The sequence below is a fragment of the Podarcis filfolensis genome (genome assembly GCF_964270895.1).
Source record: "Podarcis filfolensis genome assembly, chromosome: 9".
Lineage (NCBI taxonomy): Eukaryota > Metazoa > Chordata > Lepidosauria > Squamata > Lacertidae > Podarcis > Podarcis filfolensis.
The window spans coordinates 43,194,991-43,215,830 of NC_139610.1; the positions used below are offsets into that span (position 1 = coordinate 43,194,991).

Consider the following 20,840-nt stretch of genomic DNA (forward strand, 5'->3'; position numbering starts at 1 on the left):
GTTGCAAATTACTGTTCACAACAGCAGCCATTGTGGGTTAGCTTTATTGGAGAAGAGGGGCAGGAAGGGGAAATAGTGTCTCCAAGCACTGCTGCATTATGCATTGTGGGATTTCACCAACACTAACAAAAAGCTATTATAAGTAAATCATGTTACACTGGTCTTGCACTACATCTCTTCCGACAGCAGTTTGCAAATTCTATAGCCACACAGCTCTTTTTCAAAACATTTTATTGCATTATATTTGGTACCTTATGTTTGACAAAGGAAATTACATCTGTAACTGCAGGAATAAGAAGCTTGTCTGTTATTGAAAAAAAATCTCGGGCCCGTTAAAAGTTACAAAGTCATGGGCTTGCCTGAAACAACTGAGCAAGAAATATATTCTTAGAAATGTAGGGCTTCAAGTATTACAAACCTGTGACACTGTGGAAAAGTTCCAGAGGTATCTAAACTGCAGCACTTTTTTCTGCATAACATGAACAAGGCCTGCTGAGGTTTTAAACAATTAGTCTCTCGATCAGTCACAAATTGGAAGTCAGGAGTTCCCCTCTTTGAATTTTCAAGCCATAGTTATGTTCATTTATATTTTCACTGTACGTGAAAAATACATGCTGTCTTTTTAATGAGTTGGTGCCACATCACAGTGCATAATTTCATTTGGTTCTTGCATTACAGTTTTAACATGTACAGCCAAATGATGCTGTCATCATGCTCATCTCCTGAACAGCAGTGTTGATTTCTTTTCAAATTTTAATAAAAACAAAGTATGTTCTAACTGGTTCCTTCATTTAAAAACTGTGGTGCAAGAACACCAAACTGATCACGTGCAGTGAATTTCGGAGACACAACAAGCTAATTGAACACCTTATGTTTCGTTATTTTGCTTCATATTTTAAGTCCCAGTCTCTACAACAGCATTATATATGTATTGCAGGTTTGTCTGCAAATAGTGATTCACATTGCATACTTCCAAAGGGTAGAATCATCTCTGTATCAAAATCAGTCAGATGTTAAAGCCCCAACAACTCTTTGTGCTCAGTGAAAAGGATCCAGTGCTAAAACAGCATTTTTGCTGTCTGAGATAGTCATCTCAACAAGACAAATTTAAAGTAATATTTCTGCCACACACCTGCTCCAATGGGTGTTAAGCCTTCAGATTCCATATAAATTAGTTTAAAATGGGGTATGTAGATAAAGGATACTTTTCAATTTTAGCAGTGCTTAGTTTTTCTTTTAACTGAGCCACCTATATCCAGTAATACGTTACTTTATATTATATACTCGTCAGCAGGATAAAAAAAGTAAAACTTTGAAGGCAACCATTTTTACTCCTTCCATTCTGTGTAGGTTAGAACAATTCAGCAGGTGCGTGACAAAAATATTATACACCAGATACGGTCCAAAATCATTCCACTCCTTTAAAAAAGTTCATATTTCATTGGCCAGTTCTTCAGTTTCTGCAGATATATCTCCATTAATTGTGATCTTCATATCCTCTTCATATCCAGGGGGCATAAAAGCCAAAGCATAAGGGAAAAGCTTATGACAATTTGCTCTGTACATTTCAGCTGCTTCTTTACAGTCTCCAAGGCTACCATCATTCAATGCTTCCAATACCTCGATACAAGTCTAAAATGTGAAAACACAGTGTTAATCCTTTTAACAGACCCTGTGTATCAATTCACATTACTGCTAGTTCTGTTTTCATTATTTTAAAAGATTATTTTCTTGCTTGAATGTTTAATATTTACATGTTTCTTACCTTACATTAGAATACTATGAAAAGGATGCTTTTTCCGCTCCCTAGAGATTTTATTAAATATTACAAGTTCCATTAACTGCAAAGCTCTTTTAACCAAGGGTTTGTTGTATCATTTGGAAAAGGTACATCTGATGCTAAGATAATAAATCATTCTGTATATCAGACATATTTACCTGAAGATTTCTGTTTGTGAGGGATTCATCAAGGCAAGTTGCCAGCTCCACAGCTCTTTTCTGGCTAGTAGAATCCAAATAATACACCATTTTGGCAGCTAGGAGAGAGGGGAAGTCATTCAGTTAATCATAAAACTGAAACAAAAAGGCTGTGATCTCTTAAAGTTACTTTCAGATGCGGCCAATCTGTTTTTTGCAAGTGGGCATTTCCATTTTGTAAACTTGATGTGCCCTTTGGGTAGAATAAGGCCTGAGTATGTGGGTAACTGCAGCAAAGCCAATGAGTTTAGGATCAAGATAGGAATCTTATACCCTGGTCTGGTGTATGGAATGGGAAATGAAGTGCTTACTAACTCTCCCTCCACTTTGCTCTATAAACCCTATGACTTGTCTCTGAAGTGTTCTATGAATGGAATGGCTTTCAACTGAGCAGGAGCTCCCACTGACTGAAGCGACAGAAGTTCTGGAGGATCCCGAAGGTGAAGGGTTTTAACTCAATGGCAGAGCAACTGCTTAGATGAACCAATAGTATATGACAGCTTCCTACGTCCTAACTTTGCACAAAGTCTTCGTAGCACAAGGGGCTCCATGGGCTGGGGTGCACTTCCGCCAACTGGATTTGTCCGTTTAGAGAAATTCAGGATCCAAGCCTCTATTTGTAAATATGAAAATGTGCATGCAGCATTGCGAGATCACAACCTAGAAAGGTTACATTTTAACTGCAATTTCTTACTTGACAGTAAGAGATAACCTAATCTATCAAAGAAACAAAAGCAAAGTTGCTAATTTTGCCTTGTTGTTGTTTGGAAAATTTATAAGTGGGACTAACTGCAATAACATCAAACACAGATTTCTACCCAGGGCTTAATGTCAAGTAATAGAAAAGGTTCAGGCAGCCTTTTTGAAAAATGATAAACTGTTACCATTACACAGTCTAAGAATCTACCATGTACAGTGCTTTCAAAGCCTCCTTTACATATGTTATGAAAGAATCATCAACCTGCTACTGGGTAAGACTATATAACTTATCTTAGTAAAACTAGTATCATAATACCAATATCCCATTACTTTGATAACTGCCTACTACAAAACACTCCTCTCATTAACTAGTTATGCTTAACTGCTAAAGGTAGGATTTTAATTGCATTACTTTAAGGTCTAGCTCGTCTTTGTGCTACTTTTGCTGAGCCTGTGACAGCAACTGTGAAAGTCATTTGTTTATGCCACCTCCTTTGCTCAGCTACCTCATTACGAAGAATTAGTTAAAAAAATCTGAAACACTAGAATTATAATATTATGAGTCTGTATATCTATTATGCAATGGAACAGTCAAGACATCCCAGCTCTAAGATGGAAATAAGAAGCAGTGTAATACTGGGTTTCCAATGACTAAACTTCATTAAAAAGAAAAAAATTGCACAGGGATGTTTATTTTTAATATAAGAGAGCATTCAAACATTTGATCCCTCACATAAAACTGAACATGTACCTTGTCTCTAGTATCCTGACTCTTGACTTTTGAAAGAAATACATTCTAATGTTTTTGGATTGATCAAAGCCGTCTTGCCATAAACTGGCATGAATGCAATTGGTATGGTAGACAAGATCTCACATGTAGGACCAAGAGTGGTACATTACTAGGCAGCAAAATTAAAAACTGCCAAGATAAACTTGGAATATGCAGCAAATTACATACCAGATAATCTGTGTGGAAGTGAATCATAGTTCTGTTTAAGGAAAGTTTCATTGAAGTTCTTTGGATTAGTTGCACCAAAAAGCCGATTCATTTCTTGATTCAACACTGTTCTGACTGTTTCTGGTAGATCTTTGCTTTCAGAAACTGTAATGTTAGAAAACACAGTTAACTGCTGCAGAATACGTTACGCTTTAATACACTTATTAAAGATTGTAGTTGCTTCTTCTATTAAAGCCCCAAGATGGCCTGTCAGAGTTAAATGAATAGTAGTTTTGAATTTATAGCAGAATGGGAGACACTTAATTCAATATGCTTGCTTTATTTTATTTTTTAAAAAATCAATCATTTAATCTCATGAACTACAGTGGTACCTTGGTTTATGAACTAATAATAATAATAATAATAATAATAATAATAATAATAATAATAAAAAATTATTTATACCCCGCCCATCTGTCTGAGTTTCCCCAGCCACTCTGGGCGGCTTCCAATCAAGTGTTAAAAACAATACAGCATTAAATATTAAAAATTTCCCTAATCCCTAAAATTTCCCTGCCTTCAGATGTCTTTTAAAAAGAAGCTAACTGCTTATTTCCTTCACATCTGAAGGGAGGGCGTTCCACATGGCAGGCGCCACTACCGAGAAGGCCCTCTGTTTGGTTCCCTGTAACCTCACTTCTCGCAATGAGGGAACTGCCAGAAGGCCCTCGGTGCTGGATCTCAGTGTCCGGGCTGAATGATGGGGGTGGAGATGCTCCTTCAGGTATACAGGACTGAGGCCTTTAGGGATTTAAAGGTCAGAACCAACACTTTGAATTGTGCTCGGAAACTTAATCCGTTCCAGAAGTCCGTTCTTAAAACAAAGGTTCTTAAACCAAGGCGTGCTTTCCCATAGCAGCGGGGGACTCAATTTACAAATGGAACACACTAAACAGGAAGCAAAACATGTTCTGCTTCCAAGGCGAAGTTCGCAAACCAAAACACCTACTTCTGGGTTTGCAGCGTTCTTAATCCAAGTTGTTCATAAACTAAGCTGTTCTTAAACCAAGGTACCACTGTACTTTATACTGAATGACAGAAATGGTCTGTCTAGATCAGTGCTGTTTATTCTGACAAGTTTTCGTTCTCCAGGGTGAAATTTGATAATTACTTGGAAGTAGATAAGCCCTGCTTTACAATGAGAAACCAAACAGAGTTGTGGGCAGAGCTTTCCTGCATTTTGTCTATCTCCAAGAACACTGCCCCACCCCAATCCCAGCCATTCTTTTCTTTACTGCTCATGTATTTCGTCAACATATTGATTCTAAAAAAACAACAACACCCTAGTATTGTGCAATTTCCTCCCTTCTCTGAAGAGGCCCATAATGATAAAAGGGAGCATACTGAACCAGGCATTTTAAACTTGCAAGTATTGTGCAGTAACTGAAAGATAAACCGAGGGAGGAGAGAGAGAAACTGGACAGATCCATGCACTCCTTTTAAAGAAATATCAAAACAAATCAGAAAACATAATCAATTTTGCTGTTTGTACTTGAGTAAACTGCTCAGAGTCCTTATCAGGCATAAGGTATGACTGACTATAATAGCATCTGGAATTATGATTGCTAGGTTCATACCACTGCTGAAGAGGTGAATCATACACTCATGGAGCCATGGATGACTAGGGTCAATAGCAAATGCTCTCTTCACAGACTGCAGCATAAGGAGGAACTTTTCTGCAGGAGACAAAATAAATTGGCACCACATTACAAGATGTTCTAATGTACTAGGGAATTAGACTCAGCAAATAAATACAACAGAAAGCTTCATTATACTTTAGATGTTATGATCAAGATAATTACATTTGAAATTATAATGATTAGAATAAATGAGATGAAGGTCATTATGTTTATATGTTCTACATTTTCAGCAGAGGGGTATGCCATGGTCATGCAACCTATATACCAATTTAAGAAGTTTTATTCAACTTAAATGCAGTGAGTTCTGGGAACTATGAAACCAAATAAGCTGGCTTGGACCTAAAGAGCCTCTCGTGCAAATGGAAAACATTTCTGCTAGTGAGCTGAAGCTTTTCTAGCACAGCACTTCTGCCTTCTAAAGGCTTCTCCTAGAAGTTGGGGGACCATTATAAGCAGTGTCTGATAATGATAATGCAGATAGTGCTGTTGCACTTAGATCCTGCTTGGAGGCTTCCCAAAGGCATTTGTTTAGCGACTGTGAGAAGCTGCTGGACTGGAAAGCTATGTGGGGGGGGGGGGAAATGTTCCATTATTATTATTATTATTGTTATTATTATTTTATACCCCGCCCATCTGGCTGGGTGTCCCCATGTGTACAGGGCCCTTGGATCAAGACTTAGCTTCGTGAAATATTTTAACTATGCTACGGTATGTTTAGGAAATTCTTTTTTTTATTTATATGGCTAATACTGGAAAGTTATTGGTTTTATAAAGATTACTATTTTTTCCTCATAAACCTGACATACTACAAGAGGCAGCAATGCCTTTTAGCTTGCATACCAAATGCCAAGCAGTGAGAGAGTTAGATTTTTTAAAAATGTAATCTAAATACCGGACGTCAACATTTCTTCCAGACTGTCAGTTCTGACAATCAAAATTTGTTGGTATAGAGCACCTTAGGGCCAACAGAGTCCTCAAGCTCTTGGCAATCACAAACAATGCATAAAACAATTCTGCAAGAGAAAAAAATCTGTAATCTTCTGAAACATGGTTTCCTTTTGTGCAGGGTTCTCAACTTACTTACAAGAGGATTCTTTGTTTATAAAAAGAACTCCTAAGAAAATAATGCCAACTCATTACAACTGATACCCAAGTGTGGAAGGTGTCTCAACACTCCATCTCAAGGCCCAGTCTGGTATGGAAGAAAACAGTAAGACTCCTGCTCCTTCTAACATCTGCATGAGTCTTGCTTTTGTACACTGGTGTATTTCCACTTCATTCTACCTTCCACTTACCTTTCCTGAAGTAAATTTCAAAGGCAAAAAGATGGGTTTCTATTTTGTTCTTCACCAAGTTCTTCAACGGAGTTAAAAACTTAATAGCTTCCTCCAAAGGAGCTTCAACCTAAACATGCATTTTTTTTTGGTGACAAAACAGAAAAAGTTGCAAGAGGACTTTTCAGAAGAACACTTGTCAGACAGAAACACTGCTTTTCCTGACAAACACCAATGAAGAAACTAGAACTTTCATTCTTAGTGCCCAATGTCAGTAGAGGCAAGGAGCAGATTTACTCCTGGCTACAAATACAGTCCATATCCCTTATAAGTGGCTGCTATTCATTTCTACAGGCAAAAGTAAAGCACTGCACACAAATCTTGTGGTTTTAAGCAAAATCTGGCCTCCTGGTACTAGATATCCCTGTCACTAAGGCCTGGGCTACACAGGTGGAGCAAATGTGCATTATCTCTATACTGGGTTCCTTGCAATATATAAGGCCTTCATTCGTACATCCCAGATAAAACAGGTGTATGTGTTCTTAAATGGACCCAATTCAAATGCTGATAAAGCACAACATTTGGCCCTCAAACTCATCTTCACAGAGGCATGCCCACTTACATGATGCTATATATGAGGCAGGTAAAGTTGAAGCTGAGCCAAAAAGGGGTTTACAGACAACACCAATCAGCTGACAGCTGCTGCCTGCAATACCCTTTGCAAGGTGCTTCGAAGTCCTGCTGCTTGGAGCGCACCGTGCACAGCCAAAGTCCCAATATCAGTTCCCCTTTGGGAAATCCCTAATGCAGTTGAAGGGGCTGAATAAAGTGATTTGGATTTTGTCAAAGCACTTCCTCCAGTACTTCAAATACAAACTGCTTTTTTTAAAAAAAAAAAGGAAATAAGAAAATAATGCTGTATTTTAAAAATAGAGAGTCTCACCTGCCCCAAGAAGCAGTTCACATTCAAAGCACTTGAAGAAGCACAAATGATTCAGCTGTTTCTGGTTTCATTCTTCAGTGCAACAGAACAACAACTGTGAAAATGCCCTGACAGAAGCTGCTACTTGTGATTGAGTCAGCATGCAAGAGTCACTTTTAGAGTGATACGCTTTTGTGTGGGAGTCTCTTTAAATAGTTCTGTGTAAATGGTTGCTCAAACACAATTTACATTCCCAAGTTTGAATACCTTTGCTAGTTTTTCAGGAATAAGCTCTTCCTTTGGTCCTCCAATTTCTTCATCGTCGTCATCTTTCTTCTTTTTCTGGTTTCGTTGCTGCTTCTCTTTTTCAGCGTTCTTTTTCTCCTCCTCCAACTGAGCCTTTTTCTGAGCCCTCCTCTGCTTATTACGTAGCTTCTTTAGCTCCTTATCTGACATATTTGCTATACAGAAAAAATACTTTGTTGATTATGAATAAAACGATTCCTTAAAAATAACAAACCCTAGATTCTTGCAGCTCAGGTTATTAATACCATTTCCTAAACAAGTCTTCTCAAATTCCAAATCATGGCCCAAACCTGGATGACTTCCGTTAGAAAAGGCATAGTGGCTTATCTATAATGCAGCCTCAACCAGAACTACTTGGATTGCCACAATATACATTTTGTAACTTATCCCAGAAGATCAAGAAAATAAGCAGAACCCTTAATTTGTACATTTTCAGAATATGAAGTCCATGTGAATGTATAGTTAGGATGTTTTAAAAAAGTTATTGGATGGCCAATATATAACACTGCAACTCCTTAAAATGTAAGCTATATATTTAAATTTTTGACCTGGTTTTTTTTAATAAAAAATACAAAAAACAAGCAAGCATAGCACAGCACAACATGCACCTTTTACAGTATCACAACTCCCCCCACCAATTTTGTGCCTCATGGCAATGGAAATGACACAGAAGGACAATATGGCTCAGTATATACAAAAAGCATAGTTTAGAATAAACTATGGTTCAACTTGCAAAAGCCCTTTACTCCTCATTTGCTCCTGGCTATGCTGCTCTGTAGAGGAAACAAGCTGGGAAACAAGACTGCTTTGCAATGTGCAAACTTGATCTCCCGGTTTGTTTCTCTCCAACAAACCATGAGCAAAGGCCAATCTTTGTTCCTCCAAACAAACCACAATCATTATGACCGGCCAGATTCTGGCTTGTTTCCTTTCCCACATGGCACAGTGAGGAGCAGGGAAGGAGCAAGGAGCTTGAGTGTGTTAAACCAAATTTTATTTTAAAGTGCGGTTTAACATTGCGTGAGAATTGAGTCATAAAATACTAGAAGCAGCTTCTACCTGTGTCAGCCTCATGCTCTTTGTTCTCATCTGTCAGAGGGTTATCATGAAGCTTCAAGTATATTTCTATGGCAATTCTTGCTGCCTTAAAATAAAATGGGTGCTGTCGAAGTACATCTTCTAGCTTCAACAAGTCCACATATGATCGAAGCGTGATTTTCCTCATACAGTATGTGTGGAAGTCAAATTGGTCATCTGTGATTTCTACAAAATGCTAACAAAATATGTTATTTAGTAAGCATGGGGAAGTACAATGAGAAAAGTTCCAAAACTAATCTTCAGAACCATAAACAGAAGCACTGATAACACAATTGAGCAGAACCCAAAATTTAGCATAAAAAGGCCATAATAGTGCTAAATCATGCACAACCCAGACAGAAAGTCATGATTCAGTCCCTGGTATCTCTAGTTCAAAAGGCTCTCTCATAGCAAGCCAGGACTGAACCTCTGCAACTCTGAAGGCCAAATTAGATATGGCATTATGCAAGCATTGCATACAGCAGTCTTAGATTGGAACGTATTTCAAAAACTAGTGTCAAATCAGAGGCAATTCCAAATAACAGTTTGGCAAATGAGGAGCATTTCCTATAGGCTCACATGCTCTCCTCCTCTTTTCTGTAGTTTTCCATGCTATGTAAATGATGTCTTTGATTCCAAACAAGGTTTGAAGTGGGTCTGCAAACTGTGGTAACCGTACTTTGCAAATTCAAATGTCATGGTAAGCTAGGGTTAGCGAAACCAAAAACACGGGGAAGGAAACCTGAATGTGAAAGGGGAATAGGGAAATGGAACGTACGGTCCCACAGATTCTTCTCCATCATCAAACTATGTTTTGGTGTTATGTCTGAATTGAACGCATTATAAATTATGGCCTTAAGCCATGAGAGATAAAGCACAGCCCATGTTTAGATACTCTTGAGGTTCAGAACAATACACTTAAGAGATTCGTCAGACTTGATTCCCGAGAACGGACCACTAAGAAATATTAAATTGGTCATCAGGTACATACTCTCTCAATTTCATGGCATTTTTTAAGTGCTTCTCCAAATTTATTCATTGCTTTATAAGCTTGGGCACATTCTGTCTGGAACCACATGCACTGCATTTCATTCAAGTTTTCCACTGCTGAAGTCCCTTCCTAGAAAGGAAAAATTAGAAAAAATAAATAAATACAAGGCAAGCTGCTACAAATATTCAGCTTATAAATATACAGTTAACTAAAATGGATATGCAATATTTTGACTCTGAAAGGTATTTCTAAAAAACGTTTCCGTCTTTCTTACAGCAAGAAAAACATGCTTACATAGTATGGCCAACATTGCAGACAAGTGCAACAGACAAGAAACAACACATCAATACTGTGTCCAAATGTGAATTTCAAAAATTTGAATGTGCAAGAAGGTCAAAAGGGGCATTCTAGTATACGCTGAACTGCTTTGTTGCTGTGACTGGGGGACAAGTAGGAAAGTCAACGTTAATAAAAGGAAAAACCTCATCTAGAAACTGAAATGCTTTACTTTAATGACAATAACAGCTTCCTTCAGACCTGGAGTAACCAACTGTGGTGACCTCTGGATGCTGTGAACTTCAACTCCCATCAGCCTTGACTGTTGGCCATGATAGCTTGGGTGACGGGAGTTGCAGTCTGAACCACCTGGAGGAGCTAGTTACCCCCAATTCAGACACTGATTTACTTACATACTTTTATCCCATGCTTTGGCATCCAAGTAACCCCTAAAACTCTTTTTAATAACTGAATATGCAGGACTGTTCAAAGCAATGGCCTACGAAGAGCACAGTAAGCTAAAAAGTACAGTAAGTCAAACAAACCCTTGTAAATTTGGAACACATTTCTTCTGCTTCTTTTATCAAGTTGGCTTTCAACATGTACTTTGCACATTTGGAGTTAATAAACCTGTCCGCTGTGTCCAGAGCTTGAGCCTCATCCATCCATCTTGCAGCTTCTTTTATGTTTCCAGCATGCTTGAAAAGACAAAACAAAAGTAAGCTGGATAAATGCAGTAAACTGTAGTTTGCCAGGTTCAACTCAATGCAAAGATAAAAGTAAGAAAGGTGCAAGTAACATACTCGGTTCTGCTCCTCATTAAAACAGGCCGAAAACAATTCCCAACCCTAACAATACAATTATGTTTACTCTGAAACAAAGGTCACAATGTTCAAGGGAGTTTATTTCCAAGTAACTGTGCGTAGGATTATAACTTAAATCAGGGTTAGCCAACATGATGTCCTCCAGATGCTCTGGACTTCAACCATTATCATGCACAACCAGCCATGCTGGCTGAAGGTGGCAGCAGTTGTATTCTAAAACATCTGGAGGGCACCACACAGGCTACCCTTGGTTGAGATCAGGGCTTCCCAAACTATGGTCTCCAGGTATTTTTGGACTACAACTCCCACCATCCCTAGCTAGCAGGACCAGTGGTCAGGGATGATGGGAATTGTAGTCCAACAACAACTGGCGACCCAAGTTTGGGAAACCCTGGTCTAGATCATCTAAGCCATCCTTTCTTATTTAGTAACCAGTTATCTTTTTTTTTTTTAAAAAAAGAAATGCATCCAGATCCTCTAAAATTGGTATATGAATGCATGGCTTAAGTACCAGGAGACCGGGTATCATTGGCCAATAGAGCAAAAGAGTAATAGAAAGATAGCATGCTATATGATACACTGAAGTCCCACTCTATAACAAAGAGCAGCCAAGTTCTCTTCTGACTTGCAATCCCTTCAGGCACATTTCCAAGTTCTTCTCTACAACCATGATGAGTAGAACAACTGGTGCTAGCAGCAGCTGTACGGATGGTAGCAGAGATTGGATTTTTAAAAAAGAAAAAACAACCCAGACATCCTGAAACTGAGGTTCTGTGCCAGACACTGCTATGATGGTTATACACTACCTCCAGGAGCAGAGGTAATATGCCCCTGATTTTCAAGTGCTGAGAAACAGCATCAGGAGAGGAATTTTGCCCAATTGTCCAGCTTGTGGGCTTCCCAGAGGCATCAGGTTGGGAAACAAAAAGCTGGACTAGAGAGGCTTTGGGGCTGATCCAACAGGGTTCTTTATGTTCTTATGAGCCCTGACCGACAGCCAAATCATTTGTTCATTCTCCAAATACAAGGAAGAAAAAGAATCAAGAAGGGTAGTGCTACATGGCAAAAGCCTGCTGCAATAATAAAAAGAGTTACCTTATAGATTTTAGCTTTCACAAGGAAGAGTTCTATCAAGGTGGGTGTGCTTTCTATTGCAGCATTTATATATTCCAGAGCTATGGATGGCTGCCCAATTTTGTCATAGTGTTGTGCCAAGTAGTACTGGACCCAGAGTAAAGTCGTTGGAGGTTCTTCTTTACCGTCATCTATTTGGAGGAAATTTCACAGGGTTTTTTTTCCTTTCCATTTTATAGTAAGCTGCACAAGGAAAAACCCAGTGGCATGCTACTTGCTACTGACTGCTGAGAAGCTATTATATAGAAAGGGGGTGGACTGATCTGTGAAGCTTATTAAGATACAGATGGTTTAAACTGTTCTATTTCATGCTCATGCTCTCATTTTTCCCTTTATATATCAGGTTATATAACTTAACTAGAGGTGTTCTACAAAGTACCCAGGTATTCTACAAAGTACACTTCACATCTTAATGTGAGCTGGGCTGAGGACTCTGTGTTGAAGCGGCAGCTCTAACATAGGAATGAAGGGCAGGCCCAAGTCACCAGGTGCAGCTCCACCGCTCAGCTGCATCACGGCAGCATGGAGAAAGGGTGCTGAATGGGAGTATACGTGAGTGATACAACCCTTGATTTAAGCCACTGCCGTCTATGCATGGAGCAGAATGAGCTTGGCTGCCCAAACATGGCTCTACCCATATGATGCAAGGCTGTCGGCTATGGCACACCCTGATCCTAAGACTAGATAAGCCTGTGATAGAGGAAACTATCGGCAGGAACAGGTATGGGAGGTGCAGGTGCAGGTGAAAACCAGGCTACATCTCTCCCCAACCGCTTTCTTGAGGAGCTTATTCCTAGCTACAGAATAGTAATATAACACGTGGCACTCACCATTTGGGTTAAATAATCTGCAACTTTTCAGAGAGGTTTCATAACCTACCACTAGCTCTTCTATGATTGCCACCTATAGACACAAGACAACAAATAAATAAAGTACCTATTAGTAGTTTAATTCAGCAGACTGCAAATTCAGAGTCAAACCCATCTCCATAAAGTCCTACTTCATAAATACAGTGGTACCTCTGGATGTGAACGGGATCCGTTCCGGAGCCCCGTTCGCATCCAGAAGCGAACGCAACCCATGTCTGCGTGTGCGCGGGTTGCCGCTTCTGTGCATGCGTGTGACGTCATTTTGACCGTCTGTGCATGCGGCGAAACCCGGAAGTAACACACTCCGTTACTTCTGGGTCGCCGCAGCGCGCAACCCGAAAATACTTATCCCGAAGCTACTTCAACCCGAGGTATGACTGTAGAAGTATAAATCAGAATTGGAAGAATGAAGTCTTCTGTCCACATAAGAGTCTGTTCAGTAACTACTTTTACAGGAGTGTTGCTTTACTTCCTACTCAAGAAGTGATGGGCTAGGCCGCAGCCAAACATCCCACAAAGTGGACTAAATCCTTCTAAATCGTTCTCTTGCCACTAGGCTAACAACTAGGGCCACATATTTGACAAAGGAGCTTCTAGATCTTGAACCTACAATGGTACCTCGGGTTACATATGCTTCATGTTACATACGCTTCAGGTTACAGACTCCGCTAACCCAGAAATAGTGCTTCAGGTTAAGAACTTTGCTTCAGGTTGACAACAGAAATTGTGCTCTGGCGGCGCGGCGGCAGCAGGAGGCCCCATTAGCTAAAGTGGTGCTTCAGGTTAAGAACAGTTTCAGGTTAAGTACGGACCTCCAGAACGAATTAAGTACTTAACCCGAGGTACCACTGTATTTCTAGAAAATACTTCACGGTTTAATTGCAGCCAATAGGTTAACAGCAGTTACTTTATATAACATTGCACTGCACTTTTCAAGGTATGACATTAATCAATAGTTTACCACAGACTCTCAACAGAAGCCTAACTTGTAATCCAAGAATAAATTACCTAGTCCTACAAAACACATATCATAGCTTTGCGAAACTAGCCCATCATGATCATCATTTAAGTTTCAGCATGTAAGGGGTCTGTTTTATAGCTCATATTCTACTTCCCTATACACAAGGGCTCAGTCAGTTCACAAGTACTCATATTTCAGATGTACACATATACTGCTTGATTACATCCCAGACTGGGAATGCATTTAGGGCCCTCTGGGGAAGCTGCAAACACACTGGCAGTAAAGAGATTTTAGCCCATGAACATTGCAGGGATCATGGAACGAAATCGATGCATCTGTTCTTGCTTCACCCAGAGTCTTTCCATCCCCAACAAATTTACATCCTTAACCTGGTTCTATGAAAATTAACATTTATAAAGGACATTACTGTGAATCTCTACAGCAGTTTTTAAGGTTCCAGATAGGCCTGTTCAGCATAAGAAAGCATAATGATACACGCTTAGTGTCTGATGGACTTTTCTAAGAGAACATTAAAAAGCAAAGCACACAGATGTTATAATGACCTTTTCTTTATCTTTGTATAGTGATCTCAAAGTATTGAAGACCGGTGGGCAGCCTTTGCTGAAATTCATCCTCAGAAATTTATCCAAACATTCCGTAAATTTTTCACCTACAAGAAAAATGTCACAAATGTTACTTTGTATGCTGGCAAATAAAAAAAAGGTTAAGTCAAATGAAGTGCTACATTAATCACTCTCTTTCTTAGGCTAAATTAAGGAGAAGTTTAATATCTCCTGCAGTGCATGAACTTCCCTCTTTGCCACTACATTTCTATGGGGTGGAGAACCGGAACACAACTCTGCCAATCACTTCAACAATGCCCCAATTGAAGCATTTGTGACTCTAACAACAGCTCAGTCTTCTCCAACCTGGTATGCTCCAGAAGTTTTGGACTACAACTCCCATCATGCTAGACCCTGGGTGAGAACCCAGAGGCCGAGAAGGACGGTGTATAAGAAAGAAAATGAGCTGGCATTGATTTCTATATATTGGTAACTCTGTATTAATGTAACGTTTTTATATGTAAACATTTTGTAACCGCGTATTTTTGTAATATTTTGTTTGAGTTATATGTTGTTGCTTCATTTTTTTGTACACCACTTAGAGATATTTTTAATATTTTAAGTGGTATAGAAATTAAATAATCAAATCAAATCATCCTGACTTATGGCAGTGCTGGCTCAGGCTAATGGGAGTTGAGAGTCCAATACAGCTAAAAGGTAACAGGTTGGGAAAAGCTGCAGTATAGAGACAGGATATGAAAAGTAACCAGGAATTAGCAACTATGCTTTCTAATGTTTAAAGCTGGCTAAAAGAAAGCAAAATTTTGATGCAATTTCTAGGTGATGCAGCAAGAAAAGGAGGCACTCTAATCTTGTAACTCATTCTCCTAATTGCCAAAATGCAACTCACCAGACAAAAAGTTCAATGGCAGTCTTCTTGGAACGAGTCCCCTTGGGTACTTAGTCCAAGCTTCTTCATAGATCTTGAACCGTTCTAACATGTTGGCTAGAAGAACAAAAAAACTGTCATTTGGGTTTTTAAGGTGGCCAATAATTTTCACGATTCCAAACGTAACTGAAACTACATTCCCTTGGGTAACTTCCATGGACAAAATCCAGAGTGTCCCTTTTCATACTCCTGGTGCTTGAGTAGTAGCATTTTCCCCCTTTACACAGGTTTCACATGCCGAATTGTAAACCACTCTTGCAATATTTAAAAAACAGGTTCCTATACTGCATGAGAGTATTGGGGGAGGGGGGGGAAACATTCTCACATGAATTTGTCTTAACCCCCCTTTAAAGCAGTCCAAGTTGGCAGCCATTACTACATATTGTACAAGTGACAGATGGCATACTGAAAAGAAGAAACCAAAATAACTTTTGGCTTGCATGCCATCATGCAGGGATTGTAGATTGTGCTGCCTTCAAGTTATTCCTCTGACACAAATGGTACATCAACAGTACATTAACAGTGCAACCTTATTCTCAGCAATAACGTCCCTTGACACAAACAGCATGGACCCCCCCAATGGTACTGAAAGATGCTTAAGAGTTCCAGAAGAACTGATAGGATCACATTCTCTCCCTACATTTCCAATGGGAAAAGGCTGCTTCTGTTCCAAAACCAGGCCTGAAGTTTTACTGGAAATGATCTGAACAGGATCTTCCAACAGTGACTGAAGTTATCCTGTCACCATTTGCTTTGCTGCCTTGCCGAAGAATACGATAATCTCTCAGGGCAAAAGATCTAAATTAGGCTTCTCAACAAGTCCCGCTCTAAGGGCAGTAGAGACAACTGCATCCCTCAAGAAGGTATTCACAACTTCCAAGGCCCACATGGACAGCTCCATTCTGACAGAGTTCAACAGCCAGGATGGGCAGGGATCCAGACAAAAGGTAGGCCTTGCCCCACAGATCACCCTTTCCCAGTCCAATGAAGAAAACCAGTCATGTGTGTGTCTTGCCACATGTGCTTAACAATTACAACTGAAAGAGGCCCAAAGTTGTCATGGAGGCCATCAAATCCTGAGCTACCTCCTAATGATGTATCTTCAGTGGGAATGCTAAAGTCTCTGAAAATAATCGGCCTCGGAGTCCTCAATACTACACTCAGAGCTGAAGCAGGAAGAGTGTTTGGTAGTGGCCATGTTTCGAGTTCCCAACACCAGCTGCAGAAACTTTATCCTGGCTACCTGCTCAACAGGATACCTGAGCAGGGGAGCAAATCATTAAGGCTCAAACAACCTCGTTGTCCCTCAAGTGTACACTGGTGTCATGCCTTGAAACCTAGAGAATATATTTGGGAAAAGTAACTCACACCCCACTTCATCCAACCAGGTTTCAGTGGCACAAGCGTGATTGATCTATTCTTGCACAAGGGGGCCAGTAACAACTGACTCCTTGTCTTGACTGAGCTGGCATTCAGCAATAGCATGCTTGAGGGTAAAGCAGGTAAACCTTCCTGATTACCGTAGATTGGAGGGTGGGCAAGATGGAGAGCAAGTGCAGAACTGTCTTGTTCACCATCTGCTCCAGCAACTCTGCCCTCCACTATCTCCGCTACTGCAAATTTTAGAAAAAGATCTTAAATTCAAAACACACCAGCATATGAAAACCCCCTTCCAAAGAATGACAAATCTATGAGCTTAAAAAGCAGTGGTGGATTTTGAATCTGGGATAGCTCAGTTGGTAAAACATGAGACTATTAATCTCAAGGTCATGGGTTCTAGCCCCACGCTGGGCAAGAGATTCCTGCAATGCAGGGGGTTGGACTGGATGACCCTCATAGTCCCTTCCAACTCTACAATTCTATGAATACAATCATCACATTGTGCATAGACTGAATTGTTCCAAGTGTTCCCCCTCATCATCGATGTAGACAAGAACCAACCTGACCACACCTGAAGAACTCAAATATGCAATGTTGAAAAAGCTGTGTTGACCTCAGTTTTATACTACTATGAACTTCTTAGAAAAGTGAGACATAAATGGATAAAGAAAGAAATGTACATTAACTCACTTTTACTGAAATTCAAAATACACTGCAATTCTTGAAGCATAGCCTACATAAAATGAATTCGTCTCCCATCACTAATTTGTGTGTACGCCTACACATAGAGCACTTCTCAGCCATCATACACAAGTTTTCTTCAAAAAGGAAAGTAAATTCACCGCAATTCAGCTTGCTGTGAAAAGTAACTGAGGATTATGACAAAATATATGCTCCTATCACATATAAAATCAAATAAGGGCTTTGTTATTTACAGGTTTGCACCTAACTTGGTGCAAGCTATATTGTTACCTGGTTTGAGTGCCTTTTCTAAACCTTTGTAATAAGCCCAGTTTTCAGGATTTCTTTCTTGCAATCCTCTATATATCTCAGTGGCTTCTTCCAGCCTGCAGAGTTGTAACAGAAGTTCGCCTGTTAAAAATGCAGAGTTATAAATCAATCGTGAGAGGGTATTTAATATATACATATTTTCCCCCTCACCCCCTGCATGCCCCCAAGATTTGCTATCATATTTTGCACCAATGTAACCTAATATACTTTTGTGTGAAGGGCACACAGACTACCAATATGTTCCAAATTTTTATTCAAAGCAAGAAAGGCCTGAAATACACTTTAAAAAGAAATAAAAATACAACCAAGGAATATGAAGATGCTGAATTCTGTACTTTTGAGGACTGGAGGAGATGAAAGTAACAGCAACAATATATAATATAGTCCTGCTAAGGTTTAAGCCAATTATTATTAAATTTCATTTATGAATCATTTCCATTGGGGCATCTCAAAGCAAATTACAATAAAATGACACATTGCATATATAAAACCAGTTAACAGCAAAACAGTTAAAAAAATAGAAAGTTTAAATCACCACCACATATGGAAAATCAATTCACATTCAGGACAGGTACCAGCTGGGATAAAGATTTTAGAAAGCTTGTTGAAAGAGCAATGTCTTTAGCAGGCACCAAAAAATACAGATAAGACGCCTGTCTGATATGCAATTAGGAGAGTCCCAAAGAGCAGGCACTGCCACACTGAAAGTCTCAATGCCTGTAGCATGTGGAATGGACCTCCTGATAAGATGGTTATCTGCAGGATGGCCTCTGCTGCAAAATATAGCTATTGTTTGTGTATGTTATCTGTGAGAAGTGCACTTGTATGAGAACATCTGCCCTTGGTTGTTGAGACTCAGCTCTTTCATCAAGAATTCTACGCAAGATATTCAACATAGAGCTAGCAAATCATTCCAGCAGTGCAAGCATTTCTGTTCTCTCTTCACCCCTGTCCCTCCCACTACTTAACCCAAGGTATTACTGTATAATATATTCAATTAAGTTCAAGACTTAAGGCCAGCTTGCCTCAAATTTTTCTTGCTTCCGGGTTACAATACAAAGTCAAACCCACTTACCAGATTGTTGACAGCCTTTAAAAGAATCAACTCTATTATTAATTTAACATGTAGAAAAATATATAGCACTACCAAATTAATATATAGTACACTTTGAACTTGCCAATTATGTAGTAATTGTAAGGCAACTTATTTCTTATTCATTTAATATTTCTCGTTGAGAACAGGCTTAGGAACAAGAGAATCCTATTGGCTCATTTACCTTTAGTTTCTTCAACTGCTAATTTGTCACAGATTTGCTTTTCATAGGTACTAAGATGGTCCAAAGCTTCCTTATATAGTCCTGCTTCCCGGAGGACTTGATTTTGATACAAGAGTAGCTCACTATACTCGTAGTCTACTTTATCAGGAGATGTCTGCATAGGTAAGAAAACACTTCAGTATTCATCCTTTTAATGTTAACATTGCAACCAAAACCCCACATAAACTGATCAGGGTGACCTGTATGGGAGAAAAGGGCTGACCATCTGGATTGTCAGATGTGACCCATGTATGCATAGAAAAAAGAGGGAGATTTTGAACTGGTAATGCCACCTGTATGTGGCTCTTCAATCTCCCAAACATTGCCCTTTGCTGAATCAAGATAGCACATGTACCAGCCAAATACATGGTTGGCATTGGTAGTTCTGAAAGAAATGATCACTTATGGAAGGATGGGAATACTCAATCCATGTATGTTTTCTACTTTTGGATGATAGATGACATAAACCATCAGCTCCATAGGGAGAGTCTGATAGGTAAATGTTTTTACCTAGCCCCTTAGGCACACAAAATATTATATTTTATTCTTCCATTTCGATTCTGATTATTTTAGTTATATACAGACTTGGTTTTGTTTTTTTCATAATACCTGTTGAGTCTTCCTAAATTCCTCCAAAATCTTTGCTGCCATTTCATAGTCTTCCAAAAGATGATAAGCAATCGCATAGCCAATCCATGATGCTCGCTGTGCAGGTCTAAGTTGAAGTAACTGATACCTAGTTTCCTGCATAAATGTAATAAAATGGTAGCGTTCACATTCCAGTCTTCTGGATTCAAAACTAAATCAACAGTATTAATCAAGAAATCAATGACAAGAGTTCAAAATTTAAGGTTTCAACATATAAAAACCTTCACATACATTTCATACAGAATCTCTGAAAAATAGTTTGATCAATGTGACTATTCCAGACTGTGTTTTTAAAGAAACCTGAATGGTGCTGATATAGAACTAGTATATTTTTTGTAGTAAATTCTGAGCACTATCAACTATGGCATCAACACAGCTAAGGATGATAATGACTAAATCTGTATGGAACTCAGCAATGAGAGGAGTTAATTGCAACTTGCACAAAATACTAATACTTGACAACTTCACTAACATCTCAGGCTTCTAAGAAGAAAGACACTAGGAAGAACAGCTGTTGAACTACGACACAGAAATGTAACTAAGAAACCATTTTAGAAATCAAACAATCCAGACAAAATAAGGCCATCCCTATTTTAGGATTGCATTATAAAGGAAAAAGGTGGGCAATTCTTTCTGCAGAACCAGTGTAACTATCTTGATCTTCCAGATCAAGAGACGTAATAGTATTACTCTATTCTGCCTTGGCCAGACCACAGCTGGAGTACTGTATCCAGTTTTGGCTGACACAATTTCAGAAGGATATTGAGAAGCTGGAACGTGTGCAGAGGAGGGCAACAAAGATGATCAAGGGTCTAGAAACCAAACCTTATGAGGAATGGTTGAGAAAGTTGGATATGGGAGAAATGGTGATTTACAAGAGAGAAGTAGAAGAAGAGAGAAGGGTGGAGAACAGGAGGAAAGGGAAGGGGAAGGAGGAGAAGAGGAGGAGGAAGGGGAAGAAGGAGTAGGGGAAGAGGAAGTGGAAAAAGAGGAAGAGGGAATAGAAAACAAAACCACTCGGATATA

General features: G+C 39.3%; 1 protein-coding gene across 1 annotated transcript in view; it reads right to left on the reverse strand.

Moving 5' to 3' along the window:
* Positions 1–216: 216 nt before the first annotated feature.
* The window catches only part of NAA15 (N-alpha-acetyltransferase 15, NatA auxiliary subunit), a 36,995-nt gene continuing 16,371 nt past the window's right edge, over positions 217–20,840 (reverse strand). The window contains exons 5-20 of the mRNA XM_083571201.1: positions 19,776–19,910; positions 19,128–19,281; positions 17,812–17,931; positions 15,421–15,516; positions 14,511–14,617; positions 12,948–13,020; positions 12,079–12,248; positions 10,705–10,857; positions 9,884–10,012; positions 8,875–9,088; positions 7,777–7,970; positions 6,609–6,717; positions 5,251–5,349; positions 3,635–3,778; positions 1,939–2,036; positions 217–1,632 (exon numbers count right to left, since the gene is read on the reverse strand). Of these exons, the coding sequence (XP_083427327.1) occupies positions 1,432–1,632; positions 1,939–2,036; positions 3,635–3,778; positions 5,251–5,349; positions 6,609–6,717; positions 7,777–7,970; positions 8,875–9,088; positions 9,884–10,012; positions 10,705–10,857; positions 12,079–12,248; positions 12,948–13,020; positions 14,511–14,617; positions 15,421–15,516; positions 17,812–17,931; positions 19,128–19,281; positions 19,776–19,910 (2,196 nt within the window). The 3' untranslated portion in view covers positions 217–1,431. The remainder of the gene's footprint in view (positions 1,633–1,938; positions 2,037–3,634; positions 3,779–5,250; positions 5,350–6,608; positions 6,718–7,776; positions 7,971–8,874; positions 9,089–9,883; positions 10,013–10,704; positions 10,858–12,078; positions 12,249–12,947; positions 13,021–14,510; positions 14,618–15,420; positions 15,517–17,811; positions 17,932–19,127; positions 19,282–19,775; positions 19,911–20,840) is intronic.